Source organism: Brachypodium distachyon, chromosome 3 (assembly GCF_000005505.3).
Source record: "Brachypodium distachyon strain Bd21 chromosome 3, Brachypodium_distachyon_v3.0, whole genome shotgun sequence".
NCBI classification, from domain to species: domain Eukaryota; kingdom Viridiplantae; phylum Streptophyta; class Magnoliopsida; order Poales; family Poaceae; genus Brachypodium; species Brachypodium distachyon.
The window spans coordinates 52,569,430-52,581,452 of NC_016133.3; the positions used below are offsets into that span (position 1 = coordinate 52,569,430).

The window sequence follows — 12,023 nt, forward strand, 5'->3', positions numbered from 1 at the left end:
AACTCTATATATTAGAGGGTGGCAACTTTTGAGACAAATGTTTTTTTGTTGAAACATATCCATATGATATTTAGTTTCGAAGATCTCATCGAGATAAATTTAAGCGTGAAAACGGATTGTAAATCGAGTATACAGTTTGAGAGATATAACATTTTAAAGTTGCATTTTATAAAATAAATAGGCATGCATCCATGCATGCGGGATGCTCTGCTGTCCTGTGCTGTCCGCGCTTATGCTCTAACGCGGGAACGTTCGCGCGTTATTTCAGTCCATAAGGTCGATAATGTACCATGCTGCATGTGCAAGCTAGTTGACAATCAAAGAAGATGTGTCTAATTTTACTCATCGTGATGGCTAAGAATTTCATGTTCTGTTGCTAGAGGGCATACCCCGGCAAACCCCGGGTCGGGCTTCATAAAAGCCTGACGGTCAAACCTGAAGCCCGAGCCCGGCCCGGCCCAAAACCCTAAAAATAGGCCATTAAACATTAAAATAATTATTTTCGGAATAAATAAATATTTTTTATACCTATTTTTCCTTAAAAATACCCGTTTTTAATCATTTCGGGCTTTCGGGCCAGGCTTGGAACTGGAAAGTGAGGTCGGAGCCCGGCCCGAGATGTCGGGCTTCGGGCCGGGCCGGGCCACCCATGCCCAGGTATACCAGAGGGATACATGCATCTACTTCATGTGATATGTTATGCCCACGAGACAAACAAGAAGCATTGTCATATTACGTTTCGTGCCCCTCTTTGTGTTGAAGAAGATAATTTATTTGCTATCATTGGCTTGGTAACCTATTAATTTGCACCATAGCAAGCAAACTCGTTAAGTTAAAAAAAACCATGTTTTTTTTACAAAGCAACAAAATAGCTGGGGTTAACATTTGAGCATGAAAAAGAACTTAAGAAGGCTGAATAGAAAATGTACTTTCACTATGCAAAGTTAGGGCACACATCATGTGGTCCTGTTCGATGCACATGTAGATTGAAAGGTCATTTGGACCTTGCATTGATGTGGCATCTGTGTGGGGGCATGCTTGATTCAATTTACTCCTAAATATATCCGTAGAGCCCACAAAAAATCTGTAATTGCAGAAAATATCTAATGGTGCTGCAAGCCTGCAACACCAGTTGTCTCCTCCTAAATTTATGGCTAAAGAACTCTTAAAACCAAGGCTTATAACTCCCACTCTTACAAAACCTTTCCTTCTACGCATGGCCTTTCTTACATTTTAATATATCCTCAAATATAGACTTGGTAATGTAAAGTTGCCAGGTTGGGTTGCCTCGAGGACAAAATTAACTAGGTGCAAAGCACAATGTTGCCAAAACGGATGGCGTTTTGTGCAAAGAAATACTATCCCTGGTATTTTGTGCAACGAGCGAGTATCAGACTTGGTGTGGTGCAGAACTGCAATTTGCATTATAAGAGACCAAAGTGTAGAATATTCAACACCATTACTTAACATATCATATATCCAGTTAGCATGTCTAGCAAAACTGGGAGCGGTGAGCTCAATAAGTCAAAAAACTAATAGTGGTAGCTAAATCTGTCAACCTATTAGTTAAAGATCAATTTTTATTGTACTCCCTCCGTTCCGAAATAAGTGACGTGGATTTGTATAAGAATCTATACAAACCCACGTCACTTATTTCGGAAGAGGGAGTATATCAATTTGCACAAGAAGCAGAATTAAACAGAAGGCGCAAACAATTGTGTTACACTAACCATCATGCTAATAATTTTTCCCTCAAAAAGTCATGCCAATCATTTTCTGAAAAAGACAACCATGTTAAGCCTCACAAGCACATGAACTTCCTGGACGGATAAAAGGCTGATTGAGATCATTAAGAGATATTAATTATCACATATCTTAATCTTTGAATTAATTAACCAACCATTTTTGTTCCATTCCACTTCATATGACGAAGCAATCTCAATTAATCCACATCGTCAGATATAATTTGAGGAATTGATTGACCTAGCTTGATGGCAAACATGAAAGACAAATATAGCAGAAAGATAATCTTAGAAGATGTACCCCGGCCTGATTGATTGGTTTTGTTTTTGACAAAAAGGCAGCAGCTAGCTTGTTGCTAAAATTGCATATTCCTCTGACGTCAAGTTTGAGCTTAATTAGTATTGTGCAATTTAACCATGGTGGTTGAGGCGTACGAAAATTCCAGACAAACAAGAGTTTAGCAAAAGTGGAAAGAAAAAAGTGGATTTGGGGAGAAGTATGCTACGTACAAGTACGTACTACTAGCTAGCACCCAACAACCTTTTAGGGTTACTAGATGAAACAGATCCATCTTCCCATGGCTTAAGCCGGGAAGTCCCTGCCTCTTTATTTTTGGGGCATCCTCCAGCGGCCGGAGGGTGGTCCCAAATGGACCAGTAGGTGGTAACATACATGGTTTGGGTTAAGTCTAGGAGGGCCGGCGTAGGAGCGGCTCTCCCTCCCTCTCTCTGCCATTCTTCCTCGCGCAACAAAATATGCACATGCACCATGGATCGTCCCCTGCAGCGACGTGGTGTACATTTGTGGCGTGGGGGGCGCAGCATTGGATTGTCCTCATTTCGGCCCGTGCTTCCCAGTTAGGGTAAACCCGTGGTAACTGCTCAGCCCCACTCCAAAGTTACCCTCCTTTAAAGTTGAGAGAGACAGGGATGTGTCGAGGGAGATAGACGCAAGAAACCAGCACCGAGCTACAGTTCCCCTTGCCCTTTCCCTCTCTTGCCTGCCCACTGATATCCCGCCCCTCTCGGCTCATTATATGCGCATCATCATTGCACAAGCCAAGCCTTGTGGGTTAGTAGGTGGCATTACAGCCGGAGCAAGCTAGCTCAAGCAAGAGGCCGGAGCTGATCGGTGAGTTGTGTGCTGCTGGGAGGAGGAGATCATGGGGAGGGGAAGGGTTGAGCTGAAGCGCATCGAGAACAAGATCAACAGGCAGGTCACCTTCTCCAAGCGCCGCAACGGCCTCCTCAAGAAGGCCTACGAGCTCTCCGTGCTCTGCGACGCCGAGGTTGCGCTCATCATCTTCTCCAGCCGCGGCAAGCTCTACGAGTTCGGCAGCGCCGGGTATACATACAGTTAGCTCGCTCACGCATCGACCATCAGCTCCTTATTAACCTTTCTGCATGCAGATCTGCTGCTTAATCTGCACAATTGATTCTTGATTTTTACTCTGCTAATGCTTCTGTTTTATTTTGCTGCGGTTGGTTTACTGGTGTATTTAATCTGCTGCCGTTTGCTTACTGGTGTTGCTTTTTTTTATTTGAGGGAGAGAATTAAGCTTTACTGGTGTGTTGCTGATGCTTCCTTTTCTCTGGTGTTTCCTGGTTTTCAGCAGCACGCGCGTAGCCGAGCTACACTTGTACGTAGTTCCTGCACTTGGCTACACAAAGTTATTTTATTCCTGCTACGCATACTACTATAGGGGCATGGCGGTGTTCGTATAAACCGGAGGAAAAATTTGGTGGATCCCTAACCAGCATGCATGAGACATCTTTTCCTCAGATCTACAAGCCCTACACCATTACGTACTGCTCCTTTCTTCCAGCTTCTCCGGAGCTCCGTCTTCCGCCTTTCGGTCTATGTGTTTCTGTATCTTTGTGAGCGTGACGCCAGAGACACCTTAATTAATTGCAGAACAAGTAGAGCTGGGATATATCGTGTGGAGGAATAGAGAAGTCGCGGGCTGTGAGAGGAAAAGGGTAGGAATGTTCTTTCCATTTTGACCCTTCTGGTATTAAAATACGGTCTAAACGTTCGATTTGGTATTGTTTTCGCCCTGGACTTTGGGTAGCACCAGTCGATCCGGCCTGATCTGAATATGTGCCATGAATTAAATTTAAGTCTTTGTTCTTCACCCTTCTGCTCCACCTTTCCGTTCGATTTCTTGCCGTATTGCTCAATAAGGGAAAGTTTTTTTTTTTGGTTTCATTGTATGATTTTCTTCTTCACAAATCTAGATCCACCTTCTTTGGGAGGCTTTTAATTTCACAATCTCAGTACCGAAGCCAAGATCTCCCCACACTTTCCCTTTTTCTTCTTCAATCTTATGTCCCTGTCTCTTTTTCTTGTCTTGGTTCGTTTTTTCTAAGGTTCTCATGTATTCCTGGTATGTCTGCACGGAGTTTAAGCAAAAGTAACTTCACTCGCTTTCCTGCCCAAAATTGATCTTATTCTCAAGCACGTATCAGTTTCCTCTTATGGTAGTGTGGTCAAAAGATGTCGGATAACAATGCATTTTGCTTTTGTTGTTTTTTCTTTCCTCATTTTATGCTGATGAGTGCTACTACAATTAGTCGTTCCTTAGTATTTATGATCTTAGATGTTGCTTGCCCTTCCAATTTACTTTTATATTAGCTCATTTGTGTTTTTGCATTTGTTCAGCTATCTCTGATCTCCTGTGGTGACTAGGTTACTAATCATGTGTGGCAGATCTAATTTTTGTTTTCTACAAAAAGAAGCATTAACGAAACCTAAGATCCACCCCCCCCCCCCTTCCCACAGTGTACTCTCTTACTTTCTTCGAAAGATTTTATTTTGTTTCACACTTCGGTGAGTAGATATATATATAGCTTGATATATGGAACTTCAAAACTGGTGTCCCCTTTATTGGGGATTAGCACTGGACAGTGTTTCGGTATTTGCATGCCTAGGTATATAGTATGCATGTGTGGGTTTCTTGTTTTTAATTTTAGTAAATCCTATATGTGTGCTTCATATCCTATGCCGCCAATTAATCTTTGCTGAGGTTGCTATGATGATGGAAATCGTCTAAATAAAATACGAAGCCTAGCTAAGTTTTAAAACCTGTGCATAACTACTATTTCCATAAGATTATTTGAAATTTTCCAAAATCACGCGTTCTGAAAATCTGACACAGATCTAATTAGTACTATATGGATTGCATCATAAGACCAAGCTACTTTAATTAACCAAGTTTCTATGATCTTGCATGTAACTGTGCATATGTAGACCATGAAACGGGCTGTCTACTTGACCAATTTTTGCTTTATATCTCTACTATTCTTATTTATTCTGCTTCGATCTTTACCTGTTAGTAAAGCCTCTTCCTTGTAAAACGACATGAAACTGATTACAAAGGCATTTTATAAGGTTAATTCCAGAATTATATCTGATCAGCATATTTTGAGCTATACATTAAATAATTTTCCACATAAGGTTCAAACTCCTAACAAAAATCTTATGTATATAATATTGATATTCTAGGAAATGAAGTAGAGCTTCTGTAAATTAATAGGCAATCGATCACTGCAACAAGAAATTTTAGTTTAGTCATGTCACAAAAGGAGATTTGACATGTTTATTAAAAAAATAAACGTTAGTATTTTGATCAAAATCATAATCAGTAGGATTTTCCTCCATGTTAGAATTAAAACACCTTAATTTGTACAGCCCATGTGTAGAAAAAAGTTTTCCTAGTAAGAGAATAAGTCAACATTTGGCAAATTGACCAGGCCCAACCCAGTCTTTCATAAATTAATCTGAGAAAAATATCGTGGCTGATTGGTTTATCAACGATTTGAATGTTCTCAAGGTTGACTCCTATTCCTACAGAAATGTTTTTCTTTTCAGAATAGTGGCGCAACCTAGCTGGGAGGAATTTTGGCTATACCTATATGCATGTGTGTAGTGTATATGCATATCCTGAGAAGGAAGGGGTGCACATGAATTTGGATCGATGAATTGTAGTCAGTATACTCTTGAATAACATGATCAAATTATCAACGGTATTAAGAATTAAAATAATTGTGATGTGACAGACATGGTTAAGTCGTCGTAAAACTAGATAAACATATAAGACCCCTTTAAGTATTTGTTTGATGTTAATCACATGATTAACACTTTAACTTCAAGCATTTTTTTTGTTCTCGCAAAAAAACTTCAAGCATTAATTTTATTTCATATCATATACTTACTCGATATGTCCATTTTGTATTCTCACTTACAGTTAGTAAAATGATGTTACGTTTTCCATTTTGTATTCTCACTTAAGCATTCCTCTAGCAGCCCACGAATTAACTAATTAAAGTGGTTGTATGGTTGAAATCAACAGGCTCTATACTTTGGCTATTTAACAAAACTTATCTCTTCAGCATATTTTATGAGACTACTAGCTCATTAATTCAGTGTATGATGTTTTGGAATTCCATAGAATATATATATTTACGCATAAAATTCTCGTGCAGCACAACTAAAACATTAGAAAGATACCAGCACTGCTGCTACAATGCTCAAGATTCAAATAGTGCACTCTCTGAAACTCAGGTATGTGTATCCTTCAATTGATTGTGGTACCCTCAAGCTTTCAGGTTAACTTTCATATTTGTATTGCCTCACAATTAGCGGTATTTTTCTTTTCATATACTATCCTTTATTTAAAAACTCATAATGCAATGGTACTAGGACATTGAGTATCGATCTTGCATAGTACATATATATTCAGACTCAACCATGTTGGCTATCGCTGCTAATATCAAAGTGAAACAAGAACATCTCCTTATTATTAGGACACTCAATATTAGGAGAATTTTGCAAGACAGGCTGTAAACTATACCTATTTGGTCATACGATCTTAACTACTTTATAAACCTAAATTTTTTATCACATGTGGGCAAAAAGATGTATTTTTTGCATCATCAATTCTTGCATTGCTAGTAAAGGCGTCACCTACAAAAAAGTTTAAATCTGCAAAAGTCTGTCCTATTGAAGCCAAGAGATCGTTCAACATTTTGAAAAATTGATAAACTATATTTCATGTGAAAACTGAAGTTGCTTGTTGAGTTTACTTCACAAGAAAAAAATGTTATGATTATTTGTCATAGCTAGTCATCCTTGCAGACTTCCCAAATCGATTCACAGAAACGAGCTTATGCTATGCAACTGTTTGTCCCAGTCATCCTGTTTTGACTATTAAACTAATCGTGCTATATATTGTTTTTATCTAAAGAGCTGGTACCAGGAAATGTCAAAGCTGAAGGCAAAATTGGAAGCTTTACAGCGCACTCAGAGGTTTCATTTCAGTTCTACCTACATGTCTCATTTGCTATACACATATTTGATTCAATAAAACATTTGCAAAATGTAGGTTACTCGAAATAACTACATATTATCATTCTATACATATATACCCTGCATGATGAATAATTTGAACAGACATTTGCTTGGGGAGGACCTTGGACCGCTCAGCGTGAAGGAATTGCAGCAGCTGGAGAAACAGCTAGAATGTTCTCTGTCCCAGGCGAGACAGCGAAAGGTTGAAATTTATTCAACTCATAACGTATCCCTTTGTTTAAACTAACTGGCGAGGGAAGCAATATGGCGCGCCACTGTTGGATTTACTGATTAATAGTATAACACCATGCTTTATCATACGTGATGGAAGTTAAAACCTACCAACAGAGAAATGGTTTACATTCTTCCCAAGAGAACCACACGGTCCACATGACCGATAACTGGAAAACACCCGTGGTTTCAAATAGTACTGTTAAGATATTATTGTTTGCTTGATTCTGTGCTCTAAACAGGGTATGGAGTCAGCAGAATCCTGTCCTAGCTACTGTTTTCTTGAAAATATAACAGAAACGTACTCATTACCCGTAGGTTTGCACTCCAGAGTCTAGATACATAACTCCTGAAATTTAAAACCGGGTATTTTACGGGTGGCAGAGGACGAACTAAAATTTTGGTGCAATGGAGTCGACACTATCCATGGTGCAAATGACAAGATGCTAAATCGAAGTAGAAAAATCAAATCAAAAGCTATAATTCATATACCAACCCGTCTAGAAGGTAGTGGAATACTAAATCCCATTTTTACCCATGCATGGCCTTTCAGCCTCTTCTGTCAAATTCTCGGGTGCTATCGGAATTTCTGATTGACCGGCGCTGGCGATCGCATATGAAGCTTCCTGTTACCCGACAAAGCACCAAAGAGTGTTTGGCTAAGGCGAGATCGGGCCCTTAATTTGAGTAATAACATCCATGTTCTACATGCATTAGTTTTTTCCACAAAAAAAATGGATAAGTAAAAGTACAATTTTTGCCAAGTTATAAAGGAGGGTAATAGAGATAAGACAAGCTAGGGTAAAATATCTGATTTGCGACTTCAGAGGGTCATGCACTCTAGTTTTCATTCCTCAGGTTAAGTAAAAGGAGGTAAAAGAGTGTTTCCATATACTATTTTATATAGAATACTATGCACCCATAAAATTTAGGTTATGCTGCATAGTGGAAATTTCATGTCCAAAGGAGCCGAATTCATATTTTGCTAAAAAAAAAACAAGTCAGTGCTGACTGTTCAAAAAAATCATGGGTATTAAGATGCACAGCATAATTTTCGTCCCTGCTACCAAGAATGAAGAAACATAACTGGTACCATTAATTATGCGCAATGCACACAATCAAATATGGGAGGTCTACTAGATGTATTTTTGCATATTCACATATTCAATTCTCCTACAATTTTTATTTATGTTTTCTCATATACCGTGGCGGGAATATATCATTTCAGTATGCCATCTGCACATAGATCTACATGGTAGTTGCAGTGTAAAATTAAACTGTTCACAAATGAATGAAATGTCCAAATTGAAGTAACACACCATAGTACTACAGCATTAACCGCGTATATGTATAGAGACATGTACATGTAAAGAACAGGTACATTCCTGGTACGCAGTATCTTTAATACGGTCTGAGGAATGCAAGTACATATATATGCATGACTCATATAAATGTTCATATGCTCAAGAAAGCTTTACTGCTGGAATCTGTTATTCTTAATTAGCTAGCTAGTATTTGCTCATGCAACTCCCAATTCAATATTCACAGACACAACTTATGATGGAGCAAGTGGAGGAACTTCGCAGGAAGGTACGTACATACATGCCTATTCTGCGCTCGAGACTTCCATATCTTTCAGTTATGTACGTAGCATATAGCAGCATGGACGAGGCGTTAGGCGTACGTACGTGTGGCTTCAAGTGCTAGCTAGTAATCTACTACGAATGACTTTTGGTAGAGCCTTTGACTTCATACTGTATAACTAGGCATGGGCCACGCCTTGCACGTCCCCTCTTTTAGATTTCATTTTTTTGCACAAGAATCAGGAGATGATCTTTCTGACATACAATTCGTGCGTGGCACTCACTTCTGTTCTATTTGTATATGCAGGAGCGTCATTTGGGAGAAATCAACAGGCAACTCAAGCACAAGGTCCCTATTGAATACGTACCTGTACACACACACACACATAATGCTAAGGAAAAAAAGTTAATTAATGTGCATTTTTTTTCTTTCCTTTTTAACCTGAGGCATTATTGCTTCTTGATTGCCGATGCTACAGCTTGACTCTGAAGGCAGCAGCAGCAACAACAACTACAGGGCCATGCAGCAGGTCTCCTGGGCTGCTGGCGCCGTCGTCGATGAAGCAGGCGCCGCCGCATATCACGTGCAGCAGCAGCAGCCGCCTCATCACTCCGCTGCTATGGACTGCGAACCCACTCTGCAAATTGGGTACGATAAATCATCCTACGTCGGACATGGCTCAATGTGGCTAACATGAGAACTGATCATATTGTTGCTGCCTGCATGCAGATATCCTCATCAGTTTGTGACCGCTCCTGAAGCAGCAGCCAATAATATTCCAAGGAGCAGCGCCCCGGCAGGAGGGGAGAACAACTTCATGCTGGGGTGGGTTCTTTGAGTTAGCAGCTGGGTTTGTTCATCCATCGATCAGGCCAAGTTGAAGAAGCTAATAAAACGCGTGTGCTAGCTGCTCCTGCTCTACGTGAGAAGTATCCTGCGTGCCCACCTGGTCAAGTGCTCGCGTGCCCCTTTCTTAATCAATTACTTGTTATTTGTGTGTAAGGACGTACTACGAATTACTTCTATGTTTTGATGCTTTGAACGAGAAACTGTGGATCTTGTTAAACACTTGCAAGTTCTATGCTGCCCATCTGGACTTATTATGGTCACGCCATATGGACATGAATTGATAATTTGTGGACAAGTTCTTGGTCTTGTTTCATCAACTGTTTATGTTTGGACTCATAAAACTAGTTGTGCATGAAACCCAATAAATTGTGACCACCACGCCAACCCCCCAAAAACTCACTGAATAGTAGCAAAAACAAGGTGCAATGTTCTTTTTTGAAGCACATTCCAATGCGCAGTTGAGTTCTTCAATGATGACAACGACACACCAAAGGCTGATCACTATTCCTTTCGGGAGTACGGTTGCAAATTATTGTACTATTGCGAAATGGGAATCAAAACTTGCTGCAATTAAGTGTCAGGTAGAATGTCATATGCACTCTCATCAGTTATCGGTTGATTGGTGTATGTGCATTCAATACTGTTTTTAGTTTCTTTCATTTCTTCAGATTGTTCAAGTTGTTGCCCATCTCATACGGAAAGGTGGCTTTGACAGACATGCGTGCATGTCCATCTTGATCATGGCAACAATCAATTCGTGCTGATCTTGTCAAATAAAGGGAATAGGGAAGATTAATCAGATCGAGGCTGCCCGTACTACCACCAAGAGTGAAGTGTATTGCTTTTAGATTTGACATGGACATAAAAGCTTATGAAATAGTTTTAGGGGGGCAGCCGTTCAACAATATTTTCTGTGGCTGCTAACAGGAAGGAGAAGCTACGACGATTGAAACTGGCCGTGCAAATCAAAAGCAGTTCTGCTGAAATGAGTACTATAAGTAGAACTGATATTTTACATCTATTCAAAATCAAATTCGCTGAACAACATGATAGGTCCTTACTTTCAAAGTCGCAAGGGTGTGAGGCAGGGTCCCCTTTTCTTTTCAACTTTGATATTGACTGTCTTACTAGAATGGTACTTAATGCCCAAATTGGTAATCTGATTGGAGGGCTTACCCCTGATTTAATCCCTGGTGGTGCTTATTTACAGTATGAAAATGGTACCATTTTATGTTTAGAGCATAACATGGAACAGGCAAGTCGGGGAGCTCCCCCTTTTCGAAAAAACATGGAAAAGGCAATTATTATGAAACTGCTTACGTATATGTTTGAACTCATGTCTAGACTTAAAATCAACATATTTAAAATTGAGTTTTATATGATTGCAATTTCAGTCCAATCTTAGTCTGACTCTTATTTTGTTGCCAAGTGGGAGAAATTAGGGTTGTGTATTTGGGGGGGCTTGTGGTGGCAGCGGCGACCGTGGGTGGGTGCGGGTGGGGGGTCTAGACTCCTAACTAAGCATTGGAAATCCCTCTGTGCTACAGTGGCTAAAAGATTACATGCCTAGAGAGCGAGGGAGTCTTTCTTCTCCGAAAATTTTATGTTGATTAAATCTTGTTTGGAAAGTGTCCCTTCCTACCATATGTTCATGTACAAGTTAACTAAAACTGTGATTCCCCCGAAAAAAAAAACTGTGGTTGAATGGAAAGAGCAGAAGGACCTTTTTCTCGCAAGAAGGTAGTACGAAAAGTTGGGCCCTCCTAGAGGCCCAGGTGTTGGACATGTATGTGCACTTCACGGGCTTCTCTGATTTCCAGCGTGTCCCTCAAGTTCTTTCTTTCCAACTCCAAGTTGTTTCATGTACTTGGAAAAAAGGAATTGTTCTTGCAAATAATGAATAGATTAGTTCATTAAAGTTAATTAATTTTATAGAGAAAATATAACTGAATTTTAAAAAGGAACATTTACATTTTTAGCGTATCAAAAAAATCATCAGTGACATTGATGGCTTCCTCAATCTGGAGCAGAAGACCTTCGCCATTCTACTTCCCGGTGGCGGTTGGTTATTGTTCATCATTATCAATGGCACCGAGAGGCATCCAATAGAGTGGCAGAGCAGAGACAGCTTGTGAGCAGACGAGGCATGTGGTCCAATGGTGCACCGGTGCTATATGTCCATATTCTCTACATCAGTCGATGTAGAGGCCGGGGGTTATCCTCCTTTCCGAAGAAAGAAAAGAAAAACGTGCATGTTCTCTTTTTTT

General features: G+C 39.9%; 1 protein-coding gene across 4 annotated transcripts; it reads left to right on the top strand.

The window, feature by feature from the left end:
* Positions 1 to 2,678: 2,678 nt before the first annotated feature.
* On the top strand, positions 2,679 to 10,073 carry AGL6 (MADS-box transcription factor 6). Of its 4 annotated transcripts, none has more exons than XM_024460342.1 (8): positions 2,679 to 3,087; positions 6,228 to 6,306; positions 6,989 to 7,050; positions 7,195 to 7,318; positions 8,836 to 8,913; positions 9,214 to 9,276; positions 9,386 to 9,555; positions 9,637 to 10,073. In XM_024460342.1, the coding sequence occupies exons 1-8, from the start codon at positions 2,906 to 2,908 to the stop codon at positions 9,743 to 9,745; spliced, it is 867 nt and encodes a 288-aa protein (XP_024316110.1). In that variant the 5' UTR covers positions 2,679 to 2,905; the 3' UTR covers positions 9,746 to 10,073. The 4 variants fall into 4 exon arrangements, with proteins under 4 accessions (XP_024316110.1, XP_024316111.1, XP_024316112.1 ...); XM_024460343.1 differs by having other exon boundaries at positions 2,681 to 3,087; positions 9,214 to 9,255; XM_024460344.1 differs by having other exon boundaries at positions 2,683 to 3,087; positions 7,195 to 7,294; positions 8,872 to 8,913.
* Positions 10,074 to 12,023: the final 1,950 nt, after the last annotated feature.

What these genes read in the sequence shown, in the direction of transcription:
- AGL6 (XM_024460342.1), top strand. Translation starts at nt 2,906, where the DNA reads ATGGGGAGGGGAAGGGTTGAGCTGAAGCGCATCGAGAACAAGATCAAC. An exon ending in GTGCACTCTCTGAAACTCAG is followed by an intron (nt 6,307 to 6,988) that starts GTATGTGTATCC and finishes TTTTATCTAAAG; the next exon opens with AGCTGGTACCAGGAAATGTC. An exon ending in GAACCCACTCTGCAAATTGG is followed by an intron (nt 9,556 to 9,636) that starts GTACGATAAATC and finishes GCCTGCATGCAG; the next exon opens with ATATCCTCATCAGTTTGTGA.